The sequence below is a fragment of the Trachinotus anak genome, unplaced genomic scaffold (assembly GCF_046630095.1).
Source record: "Trachinotus anak isolate AG129_WGS33_773 ecotype Australia unplaced genomic scaffold, CSIRO_AGI_Tana_v1 ptg000001l, whole genome shotgun sequence".
Lineage (NCBI taxonomy): Eukaryota > Metazoa > Chordata > Actinopteri > Carangiformes > Carangidae > Trachinotus > Trachinotus anak.
Genome location: NW_027273852.1, coordinates 7,827,517 through 7,840,391, shown reverse-complemented (window position 1 = coordinate 7,840,391; position 12,875 = coordinate 7,827,517). Strand labels below are relative to the sequence as shown.

The 12,875-nt window shown below is 40.3% G+C and overlaps 1 protein-coding gene across 6 annotated transcripts in view; it reads right to left on the bottom strand.

The window, feature by feature from the left end:
* The window catches only part of pkp4 (plakophilin 4), a 76,278-nt gene that overhangs the window by 46,293 nt on the left and 17,110 nt on the right, over nt 1-12,875 (bottom strand). The window contains exon 1 of one of the 6 annotated variants that reach the window (XM_071471898.1): nt 12,251-12,419. The exons of the other annotated variants lie outside the window; for them this stretch is intronic. Within the exon in view, the coding sequence (XP_071327999.1) occupies nt 12,251-12,265 (15 nt within the window). The 5' untranslated portion in view covers nt 12,266-12,419. Of the gene's footprint in view, nt 1-12,250; nt 12,420-12,875 lie in introns of those variants that run through there. 6 annotated transcript variants of the gene reach the window in all.

Below are 12,875 nucleotides of genomic sequence, written 5' to 3'. Positions count from 1 at the left end.
TCTACACTACATATGAGCAAATTGTCAAGGGGAGAAGGACATATTCAATTGAGCGGCTGTCATAAAATATCCTTTATGTAGCTGCAGTTTTTAAGATCTGAACAATAAGTCCTGTAATTTCTTAACCAGATCTTCATAGAAACGCACACAGAACCTGAAGGTCAACAACAATATGGACTGTTCTCCCAAAAGCCCTACTAAGTGAAACACAATGCGGTAGTACGTGTTGGAGGACTGTTTTGAAAAAGAGCACGATTATGAACTATTTCTGCACACAAAGGCAGCTACATCTTGTATACATATAGAGGTATGGTAATAAGATGACTCTACAAAAGAAAAGTAGGGCAGAAAGTTAAGGTTATGCCTGCAATCTAATGTATAAGAGAGAAAGGACACTGAATCACAGTGACAAGACGGTGAGCCACACATGCACGTAGAAGGAAAGAGACAAAGGGAGAGATGATTCAAACACACTCTCACTGCTGCCTGATACAAATCTGAAATCACTCCAGTGTGTGATTCTGCCACCAATGTGCAAGAGAGAGAACATAAGGTAAAAGTGACAGGGGAAGGGGATAATCAATATGGACATGCACATTAAGAAGAGGGAGGAGAGAGAGAAAATGTGAACATTCAAATATGTAAATGCGGTTTACTCCCGCTACGTACGCCCATGCTCTGATCCGCATCAGTCACAATTCAGTATAAAAACACAAGGACATACAAATTAATTTTCACTCATCTCCACACAAACACACCAGGCATATGTAAAGCTTACTGAGTCACTGTACGCATGTCATGCATGTAGCAGATCCTTCCAAAAAAAATGATTAAACATATGGTGAGAGACAGATCAAACTGTTTTGTTTACTTTTTGAGTGAAGATGGAGATTTCCTGCTCCTGCAAATGTCACTATTCTTGGCCCACCACTTCTGTGCCTTCTTTCTTTTAAGCTCATAATCCAATTGTTTTGTTTGGCAGTGTGTCATCTTCTCCAGTCCAGCGACTTCATCTCGGGCTGCACACTTCACATTATACAACAGCACATCCAGGCAAGAGAAGAATAAACAATTATGCCTTTCTTAATACTTCACGTAAAGTGGCTGGCCTTCAGTCCCACTGATTAGATGGTCTATGATCTTGATTAAGCACAGCAAAGAGAGGCATCTGCTGCAGCCATAAGGCACAGAGGTCTCTGTCACTACTGATATTCAGAGCTGCTCCAAGCCTATCACATCCTATCACAGGCAGGCATCCTGCCTGCATGCCCTCTCCAACCCTGCTGTTTTCTTACTCAGGGAGGTATGGAGGCAGTCCAGAGCTTTCTGCATGGAGCTCTGTCCTCCAGGTCTTTTCTATGCCTTCACAAACTGGTTGCAGCACTGTTCCTAGTCATACAATCATTGTGTCACATGTCACATGGTTTTGGGTATATTGTTATGTCAATTTATAAAATCCATTTCATTAAATTACTTTTTTTTTTTAGTATCAAAGCACAATTTCCATCAGTAAGGAAAGCTGACACTGTTGAGAAGCAAGATTATGGCAGGAGTCAGGTGGCCTACTCTTTCTGCTTCTATAGCCAGCCATTAAACAACACTGCACCCTTTCTGTCATGCTGAGTTTACAGGCCTCTCAGGTGGTGTTGAGGATTACTGCCATGCCTCTTTACAATCACATCCTCAGGCTCTCTTCAGCGAAAAAAAAAAAAAAAAGTAGCTATTTTTAAAGTGTTCGTTCTCTCCTCTCGCACACAGTTCAATACACTTTGCACTGCATGATTCATTAGGACCATTACAAATATGGACGCAGTATATCCATAATTAGCTTGTGATAGCGTAGGGCTATGTGCCAAAATGGGTCCTGGTCTGATGAAACAGGGGCAGGAATCACACGTGTAAGTGGAGTTCAAATTAGCTATGGAGAGAGAGTACTCACTGCTCTGTGTAATTCAGAGCATTTTCCATGCTTGGCCCCTACATAAAATGGGACATATCTATTCAGCATAATAATCCACCAAGTCAGGCCAAGCACAACAGTAATGACCATTATACAAGGACTATGCTTATTTAATGGGTGTGGGCCACGCCTTGGTCAGTACCAGGCTTAGTGTGGAAGGAGAGGACAGGGACAATGGGTGACCGGCTTTCCTACACTAACAAGGCCTCCAGAGCCTTTATTTGCTATTACAATGAGGCTGCTGGGACTGATCTGCCTGTCGTCCCAGAGCTGAATCAGATCCTGTCCGCTTGTGTCCTCAGCTAGGCCCTAAAGAAGCAGATGACACATGGCAGCAGACCAGGCTATGAACGTACACACTCCCGTGCCATCTCTATGGTTGCTGCTGACAGCACAAGACCCATCTGAAATGCCTGAAGTGGCTTCTGCCTGCTGCTGGTTCAGCACATAGATGGTGGTTCAGCACAGATAAGAGAGGCTTAAGCACACGTAAACCCCAAATGTCACACAGCTATATTACCATACACTGACTTCCAAGTGCACTCCAAACAGCCTGACTGCATAAGTAAACAAGCTAATATCCAGCAAACTTGAACTTAGTACACAAAGCAGCAGTATGGCATTATTACATCATTACAAACAAGAATACAACTATAATATCTTTAATATTACCAGAACATATGTAATATGGCAACAAAATTTACAATTTACTGACACCAGTCTATAGTAAGGATGCTGCTCATTTAATATCAATGCAAGATATGATATGTTTTAATTTTAACCAGTTGTTAAAAAAGATCCTTAGAAAAGTTCCTTTTTGCAACAAAACTTTTTTTTAATGTTGCAACCCTCCAAAAAGAAAGGCGGCTGACTCTGGGGTAAACACTAAGTTGTAAATCAAGCCAAGCTCCTCAACCCACATAGGAGAGATCTGTCTGGTGTAATGAAAGGTCCCTCCATCCTGCAAGTTTCAAACGCTACTTTAAACACTTTCACAGACCACTTGGTCAACTAGCTCACTCAAGAATTGGTGTTTCCCTCCCCCGAAAGTTAACAACAACAGAAAATGTTAACATGCGTCAGCCCTGCATCAAACCTGGGAGTATTTCTGCTTACAACGTTCAATTTTTGGAACTTGAATATATTATCCAACACATTTAATGCATTCTAATGCTTTATTGGGAAAGTATTTGATATGAAGTATATCGATTATGCAAGATCTTTCATTACGTCAAAATGAAATTCTATGATTGAATTCACAGTCTGCTACAGCTTTGTCTTTAAGTGATTTTACAAAAAAATTGTATCAAATATTCTGACTTGGAAGATGGGTGCTACATTTTGATAGTTCCTTCCCCTTTAGAGAACAATGAGAATGGTTAGTTTAACTTTAGGCCAGATAATAAAATATCATAACATCTACACTTCTTACTGCTGCCAGTTTGTTTGGTATAAACGCATGTAATACACAGTATTAGTTTGTAGCTAGTGTGGTTGCAAAGTTATACGTACACGTATTCACAAAACGTATACCAAGATTTTAATGCCATCTACCTCACGGGGGTGTCCTGGTGGGAATGCCTGTTGCCCAAGTTGTGTGTGTGAGGTCCATCATGGATACAACCTGAGCAAAGTGATTATCACTCTGTGTGCATAGAACAAGGCATGTACAACATCATACATGCTACATACAGGGTGATGAATTAGGATAATGCGATGCAGAGGCATTGCTGTGTGAATTTATGCTTGAATATTCTTGGTTACTCAGCACCTTCCTTTATATGACTGAATAATAATTGCTAGGTATACATCAGAGCAATCTTTGCCTAATCCTTAGTAGTGAGTGTCCAAATCCCTGTATTAATTAAGACTTGAGATCTTATCCTTAATAATTCTTGTTACCTCAAGCACAACCCATGTGAGTCTGTGGTACATCGCATTTTGCTGGTGCTCTGTTTGGGTCTGGGCCTGGAAAGAAAGGGCTACATGTTCTTCTTTTTTCTGATGTTCAGAGCCATTTTGCTTAACTAGTGCAGATGGCTTTTCCTCTTAACCAAAGATGAGAATCTACCAGAAATATGTTTGTTCATTAAGTGGCAATGAGGCTTGACAGTTCTGCACCCTCACTGCAGCGTGGCAGACGCATTCCAACCAGAGCGCAGTGGGAGAATGACAGCAGAGGTTAAAGGATTTCTGCAGCAGGCCCGAGGTTTGAGCAAAGAGAGTGGGCCTCAGAACAGGCTGCGTGACCAGACCTGGAGGAACCACGCAGTGCAATTACTTACACAAACTGCCACAAAGTCACCTTGTTACAATACTGAGGTTTTAGAAAACTGGCTGCAGTGTCATGCTACCATAGCAAAACACAATAACTATGTTGGAGAGAAGGCATTTAAAAATACAGTAAAGTGACTCACTGAGGTAAGAGAGTGTATAGTTGCAGGCATAGCTATAGGTGGAATCACAGGGAGAAAATTGCTTTAGCACCCACTGCTGCACCAGAGCTTTTATACTGTATAAGCTGATAATGTGACAAGGAGCCACAAACAGAAATGTGAGACATCATTCACTCTCAGATAATGGAAAAGCCAGTTTACAATAGGACATCATTTCTTCCAGGATTTCTAACATGGCCTTACAGACATTTCTAGCAGAAAACTTGCAGAGCTGCTAAAATTATTATTATTTTTTTAAATTTCTGTTTCGAGCAAATTGACACACTGCAGTTGTATATACAGACATGGAATTTAAGGTGGAAGCAGGATAATCCTTTTGTAGGAGTTGGGTTCCTAAAAGATTTAGCTTTGTGGTGCAGATCTGAGTCATTGCTGCCTCCAAATTTCCAGTCACATCTATCATGGTGACGTAGTTGTGAAACATAATTGCCATCACTTTAATTTTAGGGCAAAATTATTTCTCACACCATTACTGTCAGCAAGGTCAGAGTAATGGCTAAAAATATAAACTGCCTTCATAATAGCCAAAATCCATTATTATCCATTCACTGTTCATTAAGAGATGTTTCTTTATCTTCTAACTTTAAGATTAAAATCTGGTTCTCAGTTTAGGTAGAAAAAACTGGTGCGACATGGTGTGACAAAAATCTGAATTTCAATAGGATGAAGGAATCCCCCTCAGCCAACTTAGGGCTCAAGAGACAGGGCAAATGAGACTGGATCTGGTGCGCTCATATTACTTTGTGGAAGATATGCTTCATCTTGAAATGTCAGTTGCTTATTCAAAAAAATCTAACTATACTCCTCTGATCTAGACCTCATCGCTCCAGAAATAATTTTACGTTGGCAGCATTTCAAATAAAAGATGAGTCAGACCCCTGAGAACACCATTTCCCCCCATACTTGAACATGAAAAGGAAGTTAAAATTTTCTTTGGTAATGAAAATGTCATTAAAGAAACTGTCATCTGTGTGGTGAAGGCTATTAAAGGAGCTGTCAACTGTACTGGCAATCGCTCCAGCCACTGCTTTCCACACAAGAGATTGACAACAAAAGAAAGACTGTCAATAACAATGACATAGAGGAAAGACTGTACGTGGGGGAGAGTGAAAGAAAAATCGTGTCAGTCCTCATTAACAGATCCAACAGATTTCCTCACAAATTCTTTTTGCTCTGAGGAGTTTACCATGTATTTGTTCACCCGAGTTGCCATTCTTGGCTCACATGTTAATGTCGACATTCAAAAACTGGATTTACAGCTGCAAATTACAAAAGTCTTCCCCTATAATTTAAAACCAATATTTTTATTGTCTTTTGATGTAAGTCTTGTACTAGACCTGCTGTTGTTGTGCAGCTACAAGCTGTTGAACCTCAACAAAAGCTTTTACGTGATGCTGTCGATAATAAAGCCAAGGCATAGTGCCAGTAAATGAGTGTAACTCACAAAGGCAATCTGTATCTCCTCGATTGGAACAAAAAGCCAAAATGCTGCAGCAGTGCAATCACACAGCCAGCACAATTCATGTAGACCTGTGAACATACAATTCCACTGAGAGATCAATAGCATTGTGTCAGACAAAAAGAACATTGCTCCCGGCCAAAATGAGGAGAGTAAGCAATCTAGGGACTGTCAGTCTGGAGGTTCCTGTAGTGAACAAAGACTGCATTGACATATGCAATTACCTCAGGATCAGTCATTTAGAGAAACTTGTCTGCATACTTGGGCATAGAGTCATACAGAGACTTCCTAAACTAACTCAGTGGACATACGCCATTCCAAGGACAGTTCAACAGTGTTTACTGTGCTTCCACTTTCCCAAGTACAACTACTGCTCCCCAGTGACCCCGTGGTTCCTCTGTGTGTGCTGTTGACGATGGCAATGATTATAGTGATAATGATGATGATGACAGTGATGGTGATGAGTATTAACAGGCTAGTTGGAGGGAGATCTCCCAGGGCTGAGTTCAAAACGACAGCGCTGTGCCAGGCCAGACACACACACTCCTTTGACATCATGTCACATTGGGAGCGTATTATCTCCTCTTCCTCTTCTCCTTCTTTTCTGTTTTCCTCTGCGTTGACAGCCTCCTGCCACAGTGCTTTAGAGAACCATTCACAGGTGACAGCCTCTCTGACTGCCTCTCCATCATGCTCACACTCTCACTTTTGTCCTTTTCCCTTCAATCACCACCCTCTGAGTCCTCCCTCTATATCTGAGCGTTTTGTCTTTCCTCTGTATATCTGAGCACTCTCCTTCACCTGTAGCCCTCCCCTCTGAATCTGTCTCACTCTTTCCCTCTCATATGTGCTCTACTCCCCCATGGGGTAATTGCTCAGAGCTAGGCTTCCATTTTTATAACTATAATCGAGGCCAGAATGCTTATGCCTCTAGATTTCTCCTTGCCTGTGTCACAGCGGCAGCACCAGGGAGAGGAAGGCAGATAAGGCCCAGAGGAGTGGAGAAAATCACTAGTCGATTGTAATTAGACTCCTTATATGCCACCTATGGAGGTACAACGGACAATTTCAGCGAAGAAAGAACTCAACCTTTCCGCTGCGCTTATGGCATGGCAATGCATAATGGCAAAAACACTGCCTTGAAGCTTTGCCCTGACTTGAACTATTAACTGAACTAAGCTGGGTCACTTAGATAAAGATGACTTTGGCTTCATTAAAACAAGAAACAGGCTAGCATCGGTATCTCAAGTGGGTAATATTTCAGCCAGCTCATCAACCTTTAAGAGAGTGCTGAAGTCGAAGCTCTCAAAGCAAGGTCAGCTCATGGGCTCTGCAAAGTACGCTGGAGCTTGTCCGTGTGTCTGTGCCTGATTCAGATGAAAACAGGGTCACAGAGTATAACTCCAGTTTGCCAGGGAGAAGCAGGAGGCAGACAGATTTTTCATGTGTAATGGACTCCAACAAAGTGGGAAAATTCCACTGTGGTGTTTTCTGGGAGGCGGTGCATTGAAACACCATGGTGCAGCGAGCGTAAGAGGTTTTTTGCCAGTCGTGTGGTACATATAGGCATGTTCAGGCACAGCTAATAACAGCATTACTCTGAGGGCAAAGCCTCATAATAGAGGGGGAACAGGAGCACACCAAAACACAGTGTTTCCAAACGAAAGAACCACAATCTTGATACAAGAAATTATCTGATCAACAGCGCTTCAGATTGGAAGGACTAATTTGACCAGAGAATTACTATTATGTTTGAGGGCAAGTCTCCCCACAAAAAAGAAAGGATAAAGAACTAAATCAATTCCCATCTCTGTCCATGTCTGAAGCTCTTACTGCCATCAAAGGTACTCGCTGATCATGACTCTTAAGAAACACAAGCTGAAATATGTGCAATAAATGCTCTTTAATGACCTGGGGCTGACTTTATGGATTTTTTTACACTGTCTGCCGGCACACTCATGCCGTGGCCCACCAGGCCTTGTCCCAGTAGTTCCTATAGGAAGTCTGAGCTATGGGAGTGTTTTACTCTGTTTTTATCAGAACACAGAAATCAGGGTTTTTAGATCAAATTGGGATTCTCATGGTTGTTTCTTGCTTTGGACAATACCCACGCTGACAGCAGTACCCATATTGCTAACATGAGCGGTCGCAACCAGATACAACTGATTCGTTGTCTGTTTGATAATTTAAAGAAATAACACTATTCTGGCGGTGACCTTTGTAAAATGAACAGTGGTGAAATATGAACAAAATTATTTTTTGTGAGAGCAAAACATTCATTCACATTAACATTCAACTTGCTCAAACCAACAACTTTTTATATTGAGTCCTTTATAAGAGATTTTTCTCCCCACTGTTGCCAAGTGCTTGTTTGTTGGAAGAGTTGGGTTTTGCTGTATAATACTGTAAGGTCATGACCTTACCCTGTAAAGGTCTGACTTCAGATAATGTGCTATGATTTGATGCTGTACAAATATAATTGAATTGAATAAGTGCAAATGTATGATGTTCCTGCAATAAGCCTAGACATTTCAAGGCTTTAGTTAATAACAACTATACATACCCTACAACAATGTGCAAGCTGTCAGGAAGGCAGATCATTACCAATCATTTCCCCAGCCTACTGATGCTATAACTCAAATATAACAAACATAACTAAAATAGGCATATTGAGAAGCCATGAAAATGTGTACATTAACGAGGGCTTGGTGAGGATAAAAATCAAAGCTGACACAACTAAAGGGCCCCTCGCTCCTGCAGCTCTTCCTCTCTGGGGACATGTGGTAAGAAGCAAAGATGAGGGCAGAGTGATCAATGAAATGCTCTTTAATGACCTGACCTCACACTCACTGTTAGCTGCTCAATGGGTGCCAAAGGCTCCCTTGTCAGGCAACCTAAGGCATCCTGTATACTTGTTTCAGGCTCTTGAATATGGTGGTGGATGCAACTGCTAGGATACTCATCTACAGCATATACAATTTTTTAATGCGGCACTATGTGCTTTTAAACGTATGTGTATAAACACTTGAATGTAAAGTCCAGGATATTAACAAATGTTCTCTGCTCAAAAAATGTGTAAACCTGATTGTTTTAGAATCATTTTGAACCCAGCATTACTTAAATCTATGTTCGCTACCTTACAGTATTTTTCTTCCTCGTCTTTGCTGGCGCATTACTGCGCTTATTTGTGCATTAGTGTCATCAAGCAGCCAAAAAGCGTGAGACTGGCAGCACTGTATCTGAATTGCATCACCTGTGTGCTTGTGCATCTTTGTGAGGGTGCACAATACAAACAAAACAGGGTTACACTTAAATACCTCAAAAAGGCTATAATTTTTGCCATTCATCTGATGAACCTGTAAGCACACATCTCATGTAACTAATCGCTGTTAGTGGGTGATTGTAGCCTTTGTATGGGTTCATTTTGAACAGAGGAAGCAGCAGTTTAATGTAATTAACTATAATTTCCCAGTGTAACTCAGATAGAGAAAATGTACAAAACATGACCCAACAAATGCGCTGAAAAAAAAATGCTGATCACTAAATATAATATGTATTTAAAATAATAACATCAGCCCTACAACCTGCACCTTGCCCTAATTTAGTCGTGTTTTGTTTGTTGTAATTTTTTGATGACATCACAGTTATATTATCAGGATTTTTAGCAGTGCAGAGCAGCCACTTGGTTTGGAGGTTTCACTCAGTGTTTCATACTTTATTAGAAATCCAGCTGTATTATAATATTGTATATGTGAGCTCAGAGAATGGGAGCGAACAGGATGCGACGATGGCAGTTATTTACAGCAGTTCCACAAGAGTTTTCAACTACGTAAATGGTAAATGGTCCTGTCATATACTAGGTTTTAACCTAGTGTTGTTTTTTTTTTTGTTTTTTTTATTATTTCAGATGGCATTGATTTGCTCAGCCTCTCCCTGCCCCGCTCTCTCTCACAAACAAATGAACAATGGACCTGTCTGTCATAGTCAGACTGCCCAGGGCACCATACAAGCTTGAACTTCTACTGGTTTTGCTGGTATCTCTTTACTATAATATGCAGGGCTTTATTCAGCCAACAGCAATTCTGATACTGATGCAGATCCTGGCTTTCATTCATTTTAATACCCCAATGTGTCTAGTTTCCACCAATGGAGATACTAGATGCATAAATGTAGAAAAACCTCATTACTACCTGCTTTGTTTGTCAAGACTGTATATTTCTTTTCCAACGTCTGCAATCACTGAGGGAGATGAGTGTAAATTAGTCAAACTCAAATGTACGAAACACCAAAAATGTTATGCCAAAATAATGTCCCTGTGACAGTGTGACTGTGATTCGATTTGAGGCATTATATTCTAATTAAGGACAGTCAGCTTTGTCATCAGTCATTTTTGGTGTTCTCTGTAAATCACATCTTGACAATTTAGAGATTTTAATGGTTAACTTCACTGCTTAGAACATTCATGCACATTCAATGTGCAATGTCACTTCATTTTCAAACACATTAAACCACTCAATGACCCCCTGAGCACTGTGTGATGTTGGTACTGTCATCCTGGAACAGGACACACAGAATAACATCGTAATGACCTGCAGTGAGCCTGCATTCGTTGTATTTCTCTATGTATTCATTCATTTTTTTCTGTCACCTATCGACTTGTACAGTATGTTTACCAAATCAGGATGTGAGGAAAATCATCACAGACTATATTTTCTCTTTCTGTGATGTTATTAAAATTTGTTATTCTGCAGCACATTCTACCTTATTGGCCTGTTGAAAATCTTTCATTGGAGGTTTACACGGCATTGGCATTTTTCTGACATGAGTTGGGCAATATTTTTCCTATTAATAACAACTAAACAGGAATTTCACCCACTCATTTTTAGTTTAAAATTAAAATCTGTTCAGATTCCTTTTTAGGACAACAGAATTTTTTGAAGCGGTAGCAAAAATATGTTCATATTATTATTATATTTTTCCATTGGGAATTGTGGTATAATAAGGAGAATTATCACCCAGCCATATCCCTCATGTGCTGTTTTTTGAGTTAAGGAAGCAGAAGAGAACCAGGATTTAAAGCACAGAAGATACATTCTCTGTGAATGATGAATTTAAAGAAAAAAAAAAAGAAGCCACACACACACACACACACACACACACACACACACACACACACACACACACACACACAGCTGTCAGAGTATAAGAGTCAAAGTATAAGATTTATTGTTTTCAGTTTTCATAGCTTAATCAAAGACAAGGCAATTTCAAAAATAAGAAACATATAATTTGAATCATATTTTTACGCAGATTTGAGTAAAAGTTAATAAAAGCGGATCCTCTCCTTCCCCTCCTTCCAGATTATGCTTTCAGTAACAGAAAGTAAGAGAAGTATGGGGAGAAAATGCAAAAGAGCTGATGATTATGATGAGTTCCTTGATTTAATAAAAAATAAAAATAACAGCAAAACAATAAAACCACAAAATGTTGTTTTCTACTTCAAAGGGACTGCTAGATGATGCTTGTCTGAAATACTTGCACATTTTTTTCAAATTCAAAATAAAATAAGAAACGAGGAAACCATTGGTTTTTGGAATGATATGAAACAAAAAAAAATAAAATATACCAATAAGACACAACAGCATTGTGATTGCTGAATCTACACAAAAGACAATCTGGATGGGTGCCACAACCTCCCACTGCTTCAATTACTCTTAAAATGAAACAGATAAAAACCTAGGTCTTAGATAATCCTTGAATCACCCCCTTTGGTTAAATTAAATTTTGATGAGATAATAAATACTTAAGAGGGGAAATTTGTTCAAGTTTATTCTGAATTACAGTACTGTTTTAGGCTTTGTGGTTAAGCAAGGCTTGAAAAATATTGTGTGGAGTAGGAATGTGCAGCGCGAAAAAAACACTGACATTTACACACTTAAATGAGGTCTGTAATAAACCATTATGGATGTGTCATTCTGACGGTGGATCAGTGCTATTAAAGAAGCACAGAGCAAAGACAGTACTCTATTAACCAGGAGCTGCAGCACAACAAAATCAAATCCTCAAATTAATGGCAAAAAAGACTGGGGCTTGTTAGCAGTCAGGAGGGAAAAAACAGGGAACAAAAGTTCAAGCAAATGAACACACAGGGAGCATGCAATCATAATATGCTGGTGAATCTGTCCTTGTTTGGGCATCTGGGCAATGCCTGTGCAGCGTAACTGCAGTGGTGACAGAAACAGAAGTTTGGAATGAGAGGGAAAAAATGCAGGAAGACAAAGACAAGACAAGTGAAGGAGGTGAATTCAGCAAAGGGAAACACAGAAAAAATACAAAAAAATCTAAAGATAATAGAGCCATAGAGTAACCACTTACCAAACACTCGGTCATCCTAAGCCCCAGCCCTAACTGCAGCCACAGCTACCAGCACTTGCATGTTTACAGCAACAGCAGGATCCCTTGAAGGTCTCCCTCTCAACAATCACAGGAAAAACCTTACGCAAAAGCACAGCCACACACTCGCACTAGCCTAGTCTCTCACCTCCTCTGATTTTCACTCACTCACCCTCGTATTTGCCTTTCCAACTCTGTTAAATACTGAGAACGATCATTTCACAGTCTCGGCTATTAAGCAGGAATCCCCTTCTGAGGCATGTCTCCAGCGAGTCACTCTAAAAGCAACAGCTCAGGCAGAGTGCTTGCTCTTCCTGTTCGCCTGCATGGATATCTGCTCTAACCGGACAAGCCACTGAGGAATACTCTAGGGAAGGAAGTGACATCGACAGGTGCTCCCTCCTTCCTTCCTTCCTCACTCATGTAAACAAAACACACTTTCCTGCAGTAAGCCTAAATGGGATTTCTCTAGGCTATTTGACACACAATACTAGAGAAAACATTTAATTCACTGGAAGCTGTAGTTTATCCACAAAGTGTCATTCAGGGAAAAAATGGGAGGTGACAGAGAGAGAAATGAACATTGTCAATAATGAACAAAATCTCT